This window comes from Mytilus galloprovincialis, chromosome 5, assembly GCF_965363235.1.
Source record: "Mytilus galloprovincialis chromosome 5, xbMytGall1.hap1.1, whole genome shotgun sequence".
Taxonomy (NCBI): domain Eukaryota; kingdom Metazoa; phylum Mollusca; class Bivalvia; order Mytilida; family Mytilidae; genus Mytilus; species Mytilus galloprovincialis.
Window position 1 is genome coordinate 91,169,381 of NC_134842.1, and position 15,288 is coordinate 91,184,668.

Consider the following 15,288-nt stretch of genomic DNA (forward strand, 5'->3'; position numbering starts at 1 on the left):
CAAGATGGTTAGAAAAATCTAACTTTACCATTTAAAGCATTAAGTCTTACTCAAATAAAGCCAAAAACGTTATGATGGACCCAAACAACGGCAAGAAATGAACATTTGAAATGCACATTTTTAATTTATTTAAATATTTCTAACGGTGTCGAATTAGTCAAAGTAAGATATGTTATTATTTGAAAAAAATGGAACGTCATAACGTTTTGAAAAATATTTGTCACCGTACTCGTTTTTGAGAAAAATCGAGAAATATGATATTGTTTACTAAATCCCTTCCGTAAGCCTCACAAATTGCGCCAAAAATTAAGACGTTTCGGGAAATAACGTTATATTTCCCTGCTAATTTTTCAAAGGCAGTGCGACTGCAGACAAATGTATTTATACACTGTGACTTTGTTGGATAGTTGTCTCGATAGCACTCATATCTTATATCGCATCTTCTTATTTATAATGAACTAGTATGTGGACAAGATGACAATTCAGTTAGTTTTACAATGCAGTGTTTTTCTTACACTGATTTATATTACACCGTCTATAATTTCACATATCGAAATTAATAAAGAGCTAGTGAAATTTGCAACCAAACACTTGTCTAAAAACTCACTGACTGTATTATTTAATCATGTTGCTGTTTTGGGCTTTTTATTCTTTATAGGCTTCTAGCTTTAACAAAAATATGTATGTTGACTCTTAGTGTTTTGAATTATATGTGTCGTTCAGTTGCTGTCGAATTAATGTATATACATTTAAAATCTTTTTTCAAAACAAAAGGATTGATTGGACAGGATATAGAAATATTCACATCTCTGGACTTCTCACGTCCGACAGTATATCTTTGCTTTAATTGGGTACAGCCGTTTAGCTGCTCGGATGTATAAATTTACAACCTTGTTTAGTCGAAATAAAAATGTCGTATATCCTATGCATAGTGTGGTGAGAGTTTCGCGTATCTGTACGTTTAAAAACCATCTAAATAAATGGTTCAAGGAATATTCGAACCTTGAGTAAGATCTCTTAACCACAACAAATGTCACATGAATCTTCAAATAAGTCACATGGCTGATTTCAACACATCTGTTGCGCCATTTGCAGTTGTAGATGTCATGAAAAAACCCTTTAATTTACAAAACAGATCAGAAAGACAATAACTTGAGAATAAACTCCACCTAGTTTGGCGGCATACAATGTAACCACTGATGTAGACTACTATATAACTATATTATTATTGATTATTCAAACAAATAAATTCAAACAGAAAGATGCGGAAAGAAATTCTAAAATTTTCGTTTAGAAATAAAATATAGATAATTTTTTTTTTAACAAAACTGGAAAACTGTTTTAGACAGTGCTCCAGTGGCAAATATATCACGCATATTTACGACGAGGTGAGAGTGGATCTGAATAAATGATTGATACATTATTAAGAAAAAGGGTTTGCTAGCGGTAAAACGTATGCCGTACTAGAATAAAGTTGAATAAAGATCAAAATCTTGAGTTAAGCTATTAGCTTCCCCCCCCCCCCCCCCCCCCCCAAATCCCCACAATTTTGGATTATGATATTTCGATGGCTGTTTTTTCCTATCCTATTATAGAACCGCCGGTTTTAAGAGGGGATTGGTAATTAATCAGGACTTGCATCAAGACTTACACCGTTTTTGTTTGTTTGTTATATTATATTTATTTTCTCATACATAAGTAAACACTAAAATCGTCAGATATTTTTTACTTGTATGTCAGTATTTATATTACAATGTTTTCCTATTTCATTTTTTTTTTATTACGGTGTCGTTTTTCATTTAAAGAGCTTCTGTATATTAGCACTTCAACGCAAGCTAGATGCTAGATGCAATGATACATGTTATTATGTCGTATTTTATTTTTCTCAAGAGACCAATTTTTTTAATCTTTCTCAAGTCATATCAAACTTTCAGTTTTCTATACTGAATGACAAAATCTCGGATAAGTTTGATAATGAATTAATTACAATTTGTGTTGCATTCTAATGAAAATAAATAAATTATTACGCATTTGTTCTCGTTGTTCTCTACTGTACTGTATATTGAAGATAATTTTAATAAAACGGAAACTTAAGTGAGTATGGTCTATAATTATAAAGATAATTGCAGTTCTTTTATAATGGACCTAGAGGACAACATCTTTTAAGATTTGACTTCTATTTCTATTTCTGTTAATATTTTGTATGAGTTTTCTGCCGATTCCCGCCGTACCCTTTCCTTTAAGGACAGAAACCACCCTTGCCAGATGGCCATAGCCAATGGTGATTCCGTTATGACGTCGTTGAAACAACGTTAAATTACGGGAAACAATAGACGACGGTTACGTTTGTTATTACCTCCCCTGAAACTGTTGGATATGCCCTTAAACAACACATTTTACCTATTAATATCATTTCAAACACTTTATATAAATTCAAACACTAAATTAAATGGTTTTTATTTTGAAAGTATAGCACTTCTGAATGTTTTAGTTTTGTCATTCTATAATGACACAAAATAGCACTATAACAACACTGAATCACCCATCCTCCAATTTCGTGAAACTATGATTACCATGACAATGGTTTCTGATCAACAGCTGTCTGATTGGCATGTCATTTTTCCGTATTTGTTTTGATCTTGTCAAATAAGGTTAAATTTGATCCATGATTCCCAAATCACTACCAGTTTATTGTCATTTTTCAATTGTTTCCAATTGTTCCTGGTATTCTGTGAATAGTCTTTGAAGTTGTAGATTTGAGCCAATGTTTGGTAAAATTCCATGAAGTAGTTCTCTCTTTTTCATACCCTTTAAAATGATAAAAATAAAATAAACATGTCATTAATAAAGCTTTACCAACACAAGATTGGGAAAGCATGTAAAATGTAATATTTCCACAAAATCATCCATATCTTTCAAATTTGGATTTAAAGTTCTGCATATTTTAGCAGAGCCAGGGGTTAAAAAAATTTGTTACAGCTAACTAGCCCAGGACTTATTGGCAGCAGGACTTACTAGCCCTGTTGGAAGAACTGCTAGTCCATTAAAACTGACCTGCTAGCCCTAGTATGCCTTCAAAATCAAGAGTTTGCTGCATAATACAAAGTGGGTGTCCTTTGTTTTGAAGGAGACATTATACACTGTATTTGATAATTTTTGTTGATCTGTTATTTATTCTTTTGGTGCTTAACCTAACTTAGTTGTTCCCACATTCAAAGCAGACTTTTTATTGGCGTGCTTGGGGCAACTAACGGCAGTATTCACAGAGCATTGTCTGTTTTTTTCCATCAGCAACAGCCAACCTTGCCAGGGGAATCATTGTGTCTCAGTTCTGCCAACTTTTCAGGAAGTGAATGCTTGATTTTTTTGCTAAATTGTAAAGATCAAAGAGAAAAAACATTAGATCAAAGGGAAATGCCGCCAAATAAGCATGAACATGTGCGAGTCTCACGCTAAAGACTTGACAGCCTGGTCACTATTATTTTTTCCGCGGCTTTTCCTGTCGTATTTAGCATTTTTGGGGGATGAATTTTCAGCCTCGTTACTCCTTCATCTACCGTTTTTCGTTGAAACTGACGAAGTTCCTGGGGTTCCCGTACTAAAATAGGACTAAAACTAAGAAATATTTTGTTGTATGGTTTCGTGCTCAAGAGCTGTGCAACAAGACAGGTCAATACCAATTAATACATCATACCCCCGAATACCGTTAATTGGAAATCTCGGCACGATAAGCAATGTACAATACCCCAAGCCATGGTATGAGAAATCGATATTTAAAAGTACGAGAATTGCAATCAACACATGATACCAGGCCACCCAGACATGCCAGAAATATTTGTTCTATTTTTAAAATATGTACAACAGGACCTGTACAAACCAGTTCAAATTCTTGGAATCCCGGATGACTTAATTGAATCGAAATGGCTAACATAGAATAGTGATAAAGGGATTTTTCACTTTCCATTTTGGAAACGTCAAGAATTTTTTGTTACTAATCCGTCGGGCATATCGGATTACACATTTTAATTGCCCGAGGCGTAAATGATCTAGTCCCGGGCGTCGGGCTAGTGGATTTTTTAACCCCTGAGAGCACCCAATCAGGTTTTTGTAAAAAAAATATTCAGACTTTTTATTGAGCCCATTGGTATTTCTGACAAACAACCTGTACTGTTCTGAAAGTAACTCTGTCCGTATTACATGTATAAGTTTATCTTTGTAAAAATAATATTACATAGAACAAATCCCTTTGACCAAATATCTGTTTTTCATTGGAATTTATCAAGTTTGTCAAATGACACTAAGACAGCGAGCTTTTCAATCTGAACATAATTATGTTTGACATTTTGTTTCAATATCTACATCAAGTGTTGGTCATTGTAGTTTTTCTTTGTGAATCTATTTTGTTTAGAGATTAAAAGTGTTTGTTGTAATGTTCATTTCTAGGGTTGCTGTTATCCTTTTTGCATTGTATTAAAATCTTGATGATAATGATAATAAAATGGCTGCTTAGCGCTTAATGTCTAGCAGTAAATTAATATGCATATCACGACAAGAACATGCTAATGTGATATAAATATGATATGAATATTAACCCTGCCAAGTACAAGACTGACCCGCTGAGCCTGTTTTTAATCCCCAGGCTGTTTTAGCCTTGCTACATTGGGATGCTATATATTATTTTATATAAATAAGTTAAATAATTTCAGTGACACTAGAATTATTTTTAGGGTCTTGAACTAGTAGAATGTAGTAATTCCAAGATGATGACATTTAACTTGTTTACAGACTACACATACATGTATAAGGAAGTATGGATAAAATGTCGATTTTGACTTTAATATAACTGTGACTTACCAGGATGTATGAATCCCAGGATGATGAACCTTTTGATTTGTACACAGGTCCTAATAAATCATCACAAACTTCCCGTATTTTTGTTTCCAAACCTGTAATTATTAATACTGTGTCATATTAAGAGCTCTATATTTACACAAATGTAAGAGACCATACTATTTTACACAAATGTAAGAGACCATACTATTTTACACAAATGTAAGAGACCATACTATTTTACACAAATGTAAGAGACCATACTATTCTACACAAATGTAAGAGACCATACTATTTTACACAAATGTAAGAGACCATACTATTTTACACAAATGTAAGAGACCATACTATTTTACACAAATGTAAGAGACCATACTATTTTACACAAATGTAAGAGACCACACTATTCTACAACACTATTTTACCATACTATTTTACACAAATGTAAGAGACCACACTATTTTACACAAATGTAAGAGACCATACTATTTTACACAAATGTAAGAGACCATACTATTCTACACAAATGTAAGAGACCATACTATTCTACACAAATGTAAGAGACCATACTATTTTACACAAATGTAAGAGACCACACTATTCTACACAAATGTAAGAGACCATACTATTCTACACAAATGTAAGAGACCACACTATTTTACACAAATGTAAGAGACCACACTATTTTACACAAATGTAAGAGACCACACTATTTTACACAAATGTAAGAGACCACACTATTTTACACAAATGTAAGAGACCACACTATTTTACACAAATGTAAGAGGCCATACTATTTTACACAAATGTAAGAGACCACACTATTTTACACAAATGTAAGAGACCACACTATTTTACACAAATGTAAGAGACCACACTATTTTACACAAATGTAAGAGACCACACTATTTTACACAAATGTAAGAGACCACACTATTTTACACAAATGTAAGAGACCATACTATTTTTACACAAATGTAAGAGACCATACTATTTTACATCACATTCCAGTAGAGAGTGTTAATATCAGATGTATGTCATTTAATTTTGTTTGTTTCATTGGTTGATTTGTTTGGTATGGATTTACTCATTTAAACATATGTTATATCTAAAATTATTTAAATCATTCCCTTTCATGAATATGACCTACCGAATTAGACTATTTACCGGATTTGTAATCACATAAGCAACACGACGGGTGCCACATGTGGAGCAGGATCTGCTTACCCTTCCGGAGCACCTGAGATCACCCCTAGTTTTTGGTGGGGTTCGTGTTGTTTATTCTTTAGTTTTCTATGTTGTGTCGTGTGTACTATTGTTTTTCTGTTTGTCTTTTTTATTTTTAGCCATGGCGTTGTCAGTTTGTTTTAGATTTATGAGTTTGACTGTCCCTTTGGTATCTTTCGTCCCTCTTTTATCATTTTCATTTGATGTACATATTATAAAAACACCAACATTTTTAAGAAACTGCATCAGTAACAATGATTAAGTCGCATAATTTGCATTCCCCTAATTTCTATGGAAATTGACCTACGGAAAAGGGTGTTTGAATAACAAAACCACTTTAATAACAAAGTGAACAATTTTTGTTAAAAAAAATTGCCAGACGAAATTTTTTTTCAAGTTGATTATACTATCTTGTCTGTATTCTTGCTTTGTCGAAATTTTTACACTTGATTTCCATTTTCTTTTTAATAAGTAATACCCCAAAGGTAAAACTACAATCAATTTTTCCATGGTGTACAATGATCTCCATAGTAACATATATACCTTCTTTTGCTAAATATCTGACATAAGTCTGTAACCAGAATTTGTACTCTGACCCTGACTGTAATGAAAGACTAGCTGCCATCTGACTTTCTAAATGGTTTATAGTGGTCACCTGCTGCAGGCTCTGGTCAACACTGAAAATTCTTCCTCCCTGCATACCCAGTCTAAAAGGAGAGGCAAAAAGTTTACATTGATATACTAAGGGCAAACACTGAAAATTCTACCTCCTTGCATACCCAGTCTGAAAGGAGAGACAAAATTTTACGTTACAAGGGGCAGATTGAAAATTCTACGTCCTTGCATACCCAATCTGAAAGGAGAAACAAAATCTTACTTGGATATACAAGGGTCAACACTAAAATTTCCTCCCTGCATACCAAGTCTCAAAGGAGACAAAAGTATATGTAGAATGAATGTCTTATAACTTCACCTTTAAACTGAATAACCTGTAAAAATGATTTAGAAAAACATTGCAATTCCTATTAAAAGTTATTCAAGTACAATGAGTGATCCCTTTCATGTAATGCTGAAACAGCTCTGCAAGTCATGTTTTTTCTTCTTCAAATACATAATAAATTGTAAAAAAGCAAAGCAGGATCAAGCCATACTTTTTAATTATGTATGCTTAAGATACCAACAGCCTTGGGTTGTCTGCCAGATCTTTTATTACTCTTACCTATTGCTGGATGAAGCTAAGGAGGCAAGTGGCCCTGGTTTGTCTACCAAAACTGGTGGTGTACAACTATGGTGATCAGAACTGTGGTGTATAACATCTTGTTTATCATACAGTAGAATCCTGAAGAAGTATAAACAAAAACAAAAAACAATTTAAAAACCTTTAAGAGCATGCTCACATACACCACGCTTCTTTGTCACTGAGCAAACAAAATCTCACCAGATTCCTAAGTTCAAAGACTCTACAAAAATTTAACTGATAAATACATCTTGTGGATATGTACATCTACATAGTGTCCTTATTAACTACAAAATTCTTCTTGTGTGTTTATAGAGGAGTTGCGATTACAAACTGTTTATATTTAGGCCAAGTTCTATGTTCAAAGAAGCATAACAAATTTAAATTATATTTTTCTGTCAATATGCACATCTATATAGCATGTCTACAAAGTTTCATTAAATTCTGTTGAGTTGTTTCAAAGGAGTTGCGATGAGTCAAACAGGAATGAGGGATGGTCTCTGTTGTGTGGGGTACAACAATGAATTAAATATCATAATTAAAAGTCCAAAATGAAAACAATGTTCAAACCTATTTAAAGATATATAGACAATAACTGTTTAGTATTTTTACATATCAGCTGTATTTCTACATACAAGGCTAAGAAACAGGAGTCGGTTTCACAAAAATACTTACGACTAAGATTGATCGTAAGTATACTGATTTGTTCATGACTTACAATCAATCTTTAATAGTCACAAATTTTTTTGTGAAACAAACTACTACTTTTACTCCTGTTTCGAGCCGAGGACAAATACAGCTGATATTTAAAGACACTAAACAGTTATTGTCGTTATCCTGCAATAAATTTTGTACATTTTTTTCCAATCCCAATCATTGAATTTGTTTTTGAAAGAAATGAACATAAATTAAACACTCATATTGCCAAAAGTAACCTTTTCTGCTTTTGAGAAGCTATATCTTCTAAGTATTTTCCAAGTGGGTACACACACTTGAAGCTACATTATAATACTACCATATCTAAATTTCATTCGATTTAAGCGACATCTAACATCATTAGATACATGCTTTAAGTTTAGACACTATCAAGAGATGATTAGGTATTATACTTGTTTGACTCAATAGTAGGAGCCAAGCAGAGTTCAATTAAGTGTAGAATTTAACGTACAACTTAACAGCAGATGACATCTAACGAATAGTTATAGGACTGAAATTTAACTCTTCAGCGGATGATCTCAGAATGTGAGTAGAATTGAAAATTTACTCACTGGAAATGATTAGATGAAGTATGTATAAAAATTATTAGATTAATTAACCTACCAGCAGCCTAGATCAGGTGAGTATGTGAAGGATTTATGAGTAGATATAGAAACTGTAGGTGCTCCATCAGCAGTAACAAATGCCCTAACTATATGGTCATCTCCTGTCAAAATACAAAGTTAATTTCATTAAAGATATATCTAAATTATTTAAATCATATGCTTCTTAAAAAAAAAGTATGAAATTCTTGTTTCGAGAGTAATCTTCTTTAATAGAAGTGTTGTAATTTTGTAATGCAAGAGAGCAATAAATTAATTAGAACCTCTTTAGCTTATAATCATCATGAAATAAATGTAAATAATGGATTCAGATGGATCAGAATAAAAACATGTCTTCAACCTTTACAATTCAAGTTATAATATTATAGCCAAATGCATGATCTATCAAATGTATGTGACCTTTATTGAATTTAAACCTTAGATAAGTGACATGGTTATGTCTGGTCCCTCTTATTGAACTTTGATCACAAAATCATTTTGTGTAGTGTGCTACAGGTTAAACTTAAAAAAATGGTGGTTAACTGACACACTTGACAGTGTTTGTTCACCTAATTTCATAAAGCTTTGCCTAATGATTTTTTTAAAATTCAGATCTTTATTGCTCTGAAAGGCTTCTTTAAATAGTAGGAGCCAGACAGAGATCAATTAAGAGCATAATTTAATTTGCAAATTGTATTAAATATTGAGTGCTAAAACTTATAAAGGGGCAGCAAAACCTCTATTTCAAATATGAGCTGGTGTAGATATTATGTACATTAATCTATGGAGCAGTTTTATTTTAAGACTTCAAACCTACCTGACATGACAGTCATAAGAGATTCGTTTCTTATCACAGCTTTACTTTTCTGTACATTCCTGAAATAAACAGGTGTTAAAAAATAAAAGAACAGTTTCAACCTCATTTTTGAAGTTTTTTTTGTTATGAAATATCAATGAAATGCTTTAGCATATTGCTTATAAATTTATTAAATGATAACAATTCTTATATCTAATCGCCATTTGTTTTTGTCTTACTCGCAAACCTATTATCTATGTTTAATGTTTTACCTGAAGTTGGATAGTTATGGATACTCTGGACAACAATTTTCATGGATTAAATGGGTGAAGGTGAATCAAAAATCTAAGGTTCAATTTTCCTTAGTCTTGTAAATGTAACATTGTATGCTGCCTTAAGCTTTGGCAAAACTACAAAATCCTAAATTTACAAAATTACAATTATTGCCTCAATCCAAAATATCGAAAGAAATCCATGGTGCACAATCAAAATTTCAAATAACAAGTTTATATGGTTACCACAACATATTTTTTTTTGTTTTTTTGCCTTACCATACAAAAAGATTTCCTTTTTGTGTGATTGCCATTAAATACTGCCTACAGCTGGTTAAGCGAGACACTGGAGAATTTAACATTAAGCTTGGAAGCAATTTTCTTCCCGTATTAGAAAATATATGTATTGACGAATCTTCACAAGCTGTACATGTCAGAAACCTGTCAAAGAAAAACAGAAATTAATATTAGGTACTACACATTAAATGTCAGAACCCATTCCATTATTGGTTGTAACTTTAGTTATTCTTGTTCACATAAATCTGCCAAAAAACTCTGTTCAGTGCATAGAACTGAATATAAGACAGTAAATGTTTGATTTCTATGATAGATCTATTTTATTGATATTTCCTCAAAGAATTTTGCTTAAACCAAGTGGCTATATTAAACTTGTAGGGAGGTAAAAGTTTAATTTGTCTTTGTTTAGAAGGCCTCATTATGACTTTGAAAAGAACAGGAATAAAACCACTATTCCTTTGTGTGTTATTATTTTTGCTGTACATGTACTGATTTTGTGTCATGGGTCGATACCCCATTTTCTTTCATTCTATTATCAGACTTTATAAAACATATTTGATTCTTTGACTACAAGACTTTACTAGATTTTCATTCTGTATTTTTCTTATAATTCTTCTTTTTTAATTAACATTCATGAAAAACGCTCAATCACCAAAAATGTAAAGACAAAGATGTATAAATGCCTGAATACATGAGGATCTATAATTCTATAATCAAATCTATTGAGTTATCATACAATATTGAATTACTTACTTGGTCCCAGTGACAGCTAAAATTCTTGATGTAAAAACCTGTTCCCATAGCAATGTACCATCACAGACAGATTTGATCTTATGAAGGGAGTTAACTCCAGTTTTAACATCATTCTCCACTTCCAATGTGATGACATCATCTGCACCAGGTTTGCCAGTGATCTGAAATTATATTATGTTCTTAAATGTTTGGTTTCAACAATTTTTCATACATTTAAGGGGTGATCCACAACTAGTATATGTGTAAGGCAAATAATTTCATGTACAATTGTACAATTAGACAAAATAAACAGATTATAAAAAAGATGTGGTATGATTGCAAATGAGACAACTCTTCAAATTAGACCAAATGACACAGAAATCAACAACTATAGGTCTCAAAAGTTGAAAGATCAGGAAAACTGACAGCAATCAAATTTTATCTCTTACAACAGGTAACCTATAACTTGCATTTCCATGGATATTTGATTGCATGGTTTATCAATTGGCCGTTTCAGAATCTAAAGCATCATGGGTAATTTCATTGTTCGTACCCCGAAGTGAAAATAACGTTACGTCATTGGTTGAATTTCCATTGTTTATAACGTTTTAAACCAATCAAAACGCTTTGGTGTACGCTTTTGAAAATATTACCCAGGATGCATTAGATTCTGAAACGGCGAATTGCTGCTTGCAAATTCTATAGAATATTTGCTATTCGTAGAACATTTTTATTTGTGGGTCTGCTGTATCCACAAAAAACACGATAATCAACATAATACATTTTCAAGTAATTTCAGAGGTTGTAGTGAACAAAATGGTGAAGGTATATTACTTTATACAAGATATTTGCTGTGAGGAAATGCCACTGACAAGAGTTTTGGTGAAATGAACATAATATTGTCTAAAATGTAAGATATTGTTTCCTAATTCATATGAAACTATGTATAGAATAAAGGAAATGCCATTAAGCTTACATTTATAAATAGAAATAATAAATAAACATAGCTCATCTATCACCAGTTTTATTCATTTACTTTGTACATCTTCTTTTGTCCAAGGAAATAATTACAGCAGTAAACTCAAACTTGCATGAAAATTAAGGTTCAAGCAATATTCCTTTTCTGAATAATAATTTTAAATAAATACTTACCACTTTGTTAAAATTCTTCTGAGACGTTGGTATGGAAAGTTTGAGATCAGAAGATGCAGCAACGAGCCGTATAGTCTCCTTCTCAACTGGAGGCTAAAATATACAAAATACCATTAATAATTATACCAACATACTTGAAAAGTCAACGTTTTGCATAAATTGTCTCATAATTGATAATATCACCCAAATTCTATTAAACAGGACATATACATGTATGATTGTCATTTATTGGTGTGGTTCTTCAGTGTTCAAAAGAATTTCTCATTTCTTGGTTTTTTAAATTGATAAGAATGCTGGTTTTCCTGTTTAAATTGTTTTACACTAGTCATTATGATGCCCTTTATAGCTTGATGTTTGGTGTAGGTCAATGATCTGTGTTGAAGGCCATACTTTGACCAATAATAAAAAAACTTTTTATACATTGTGACATGGATGGAGAGTTGCCTAATAAAAGTATTTCCACTTTTTTGGTAATTAACTGCATCTTAGATCTATTCCGAATCACTTTTGAAGTCAAACAAGGATCACTTTTTAACTATGACGTCAAATATTTTGCATTATGATGTAAAAGTTTACAGGAACCTGTGTGATTTTACGTAATGGTGGACAAATTTGCACACAAGTGTAAATACGTCTATTGGAACTCAAACCACTTTTTTTCTTATCTATATATATAGATGGTATTAATATTTGTCTCATGTTGAAAAAAAATTTCAGGCATCAGTAATTTTTTCTGGTGGTATTGTGCTATTGCGTTGCCGTCTTGTATGACCCATATCTCTTCTTTATTGATATTAGCTTCTTTAAACTTTCTTTTTGGCTAGTTATTATATGTTTAATTGATCCAACTTATTGTGTACTATACATATATGGATATCTATATTTGTTTTTCTTTTTGGACTGTTTCTTTGTCAACTATATCAATGACACTTGCATTAAAATGCATTAGATATTTGAACAAATATTGTAGATTCTTTATCTTCATATTCTTTAAGAACTTAAATAGTTCTCATTAATGTTTTTTATCTCATTGTTTGTATTGTATTATGATAATTATGGATGTAGTAATGTTTATGCCCTTTGGGGCCCATAATTGGAAATAAAGTATCTTCTTCTTCTATACTCACAGGAGGCATTTGAACAAGTGGCGCTGGTTTTTCTTTCTTTGCTCTCGCTTTACCGTGACCTCCTTCATGTTTTCTTTTGATCCCACCTAACTTTAACTTGTCCTTGACCTTTTCTTTATCAGGCCTGAAAGAGAATTAATGAAAAGAAATTATGTGAAAATCAATCATCTTGATTTTCAGTGCTTTAAAGTGACAGAATGGGCTTCTTGCCAGTGTTCAGAGTGAAAAGTATAATTTTTTGTGGAATTCAAACTCATTGGTACTTATACCACATCTTCTTACATCTATCATAAGTCAAATTTGATTATATAGCTAAACAATCCTGTCATCATTACCAAATATATAGATTTTCTACCCACCAGCATTCATTGTGAAAAATCATCAAAAAGAATTATAGTGTGGTGTACTTACCTAGCAAAACACATTACTGAACTGGTGTTAGAAACTTATTTTGCTTGCTCAGATTTAAGAATCAAATGGGCATATTTGTGGGCATTATTCATGTGGATATACCTTGTTGATTTTTTCAAACTCAGGAAGTACCCACATCAATTCTTCGGACAAGTAAAAGACAACTGCATTTTTAAAAAAAGAATCTGCAAGGGAGGAAAATGTCTGAAGGCCAAAAGGAAAAAAAAATATCTGACATTGCCTAAGAATTACCTATCAGGGGTATTAAGACTGGATTTGGGTTTTTCTATTTTTTCTTTGTCTTTCTGTTTTTCTTTCACTGTACTTTCAGATTTTGATACCAGTGCAGACATGGGCTGAAAAAAGAAGAGCTCATAATACAAAAATATCAATATACATGTACTCTTAAGTGCATTAATAATTTGCTGACTGTTTCTATAGCAGAAAGGCACTCTCAGGGTGTAAGAATAAAGATAACTTAAGTTTATTATCAACTTCTTTTATTGATTGTTTGATTTTAGGTGTCTAATGCCATTTTCAGCACTATTGGCCAGATTGTGGTGGTCAGTTTTGAATGAAAGAGGAAACTAGAGTCCCCTGAGAGTACCAAAACATTTGGCAGGAAAACAATCCAAGCTGTTTAAGATTGGTTGATATAGTTTGACATTTGGTTAGGTCAGGTGTTTATGGAGTTTCTCCTTTTCGAATATACCTTCAAGCTTAGACTTATAAAAACTTTAGATTTTTCTTAATACTTCTTTTTATATCCTTACTTGTATGCTTGGACTTATGAACACTTTAGAAGTATAGGAAGTATCAGATTCTGATGTACTGGATTTCTTTTCAGGTTGTCCCACTTTTGGTGTGGAGACTGTAGGAGTGCCAGACTGGATACCGGTCTGTGGTGGCGATGACATGCTCAGTGAGAGGGATGATTTAGACTGTGGAGAAATGAAACCAGGTCCTGTTATAATATCTTGTTTCTCAACAACAATCTTACTGGCCTCTTTCGTTGTTTCGAACATAATGTCACCTGACTGGTTTGATTTAGCTGAGAACGGCAAGGGAACATCACTGAAAATAAATAAAATATATAAGATATGTAAACCTCAGATCTGTGTACGACCTCAAATCTGTGTCCGTTTCTCAAATCTATGCCCCATCGTGACGTCAATCGCTAATCTATGTCCATAAAAAAATTATTTGGCCTCAAATCTGTGGCCGATTTTTTATCATGACATCATTCACAAATCTATGTCCTTAAAAAATAATTTGGCCTCAAATCTGTGGCCGATTTTTAATCGTGACGTTTTTTCTCAAATCTATGTCCGTTATAAAAGATAAGGCTTTAAAACTGTGTAATGTTTTAATTCTTTTTCAGCCATGCGCAAATTTATGCCCACCTAATAATTTCGGCCTTATAGGTTTTTTTTTATTAAGTCATTTCCCATAGTTCAATATTAATTTATTGGTATGTGTTCTCCCTGTGTGTACAAGAGCTCCAGTATAAGTAAATCTAGCTAGATTATTCCGCTTGTATTTAAACAGGGACTAAGAAACTCCCGGATTTAAAATATTGTTTTTTAAGTACGGTCTTGTATGATTTTTGTTTTATAAGTACGGTCTTGTATGATTTTTGTTTTATAAAGTAATTTCTCCATGTTTGTAGTTAAAATCTTTACATGTGTGTGTTATTATTGTATGCCGTCGTCAATATTTAAACTACACATACTTTTTTTAGTAAAAAGACAGTAAAGAATGACTATTTGTATGCAACTTCAGCGTACTTCAGTTGTCTCTAAATTTTTTTCATATTGCTGTTAAATTGACATTCATACCACTTTATCTATCATATGTTACTTTAAATATCTATAAAATCATTCTGAATTGCTAAAAATAAAAGTTACGT

The 15,288-nt window shown here is 32.2% G+C and overlaps 1 protein-coding gene across 1 annotated transcript in view; it reads right to left on the minus strand.

Moving 5' to 3' along the window:
• Window positions 1-2,440: 2,440 nt before the first annotated feature.
• LOC143076697 (protein HIRA-like) overlaps window positions 2,441-15,288 on the minus strand; it is a 47,809-nt gene continuing 34,961 nt past the window's right edge. Inside the window, exons 16-27 of the mRNA XM_076252538.1 lie at window positions 14,153-14,453; window positions 13,632-13,735; window positions 12,969-13,092; window positions 11,842-11,934; window positions 10,711-10,871; window positions 9,940-10,101; window positions 9,410-9,468; window positions 8,615-8,717; window positions 7,277-7,396; window positions 6,601-6,764; window positions 4,855-4,946; window positions 2,441-2,808 (exon numbers count right to left, since the gene is read on the minus strand). Coding sequence (XP_076108653.1) covers window positions 2,695-2,808; window positions 4,855-4,946; window positions 6,601-6,764; window positions 7,277-7,396; window positions 8,615-8,717; window positions 9,410-9,468; window positions 9,940-10,101; window positions 10,711-10,871; window positions 11,842-11,934; window positions 12,969-13,092; window positions 13,632-13,735; window positions 14,153-14,453 — 1,597 coding nt within the window. The 3' untranslated portion in view covers window positions 2,441-2,694. The remainder of the gene's footprint in view (window positions 2,809-4,854; window positions 4,947-6,600; window positions 6,765-7,276; window positions 7,397-8,614; window positions 8,718-9,409; window positions 9,469-9,939; window positions 10,102-10,710; window positions 10,872-11,841; window positions 11,935-12,968; window positions 13,093-13,631; window positions 13,736-14,152; window positions 14,454-15,288) is intronic.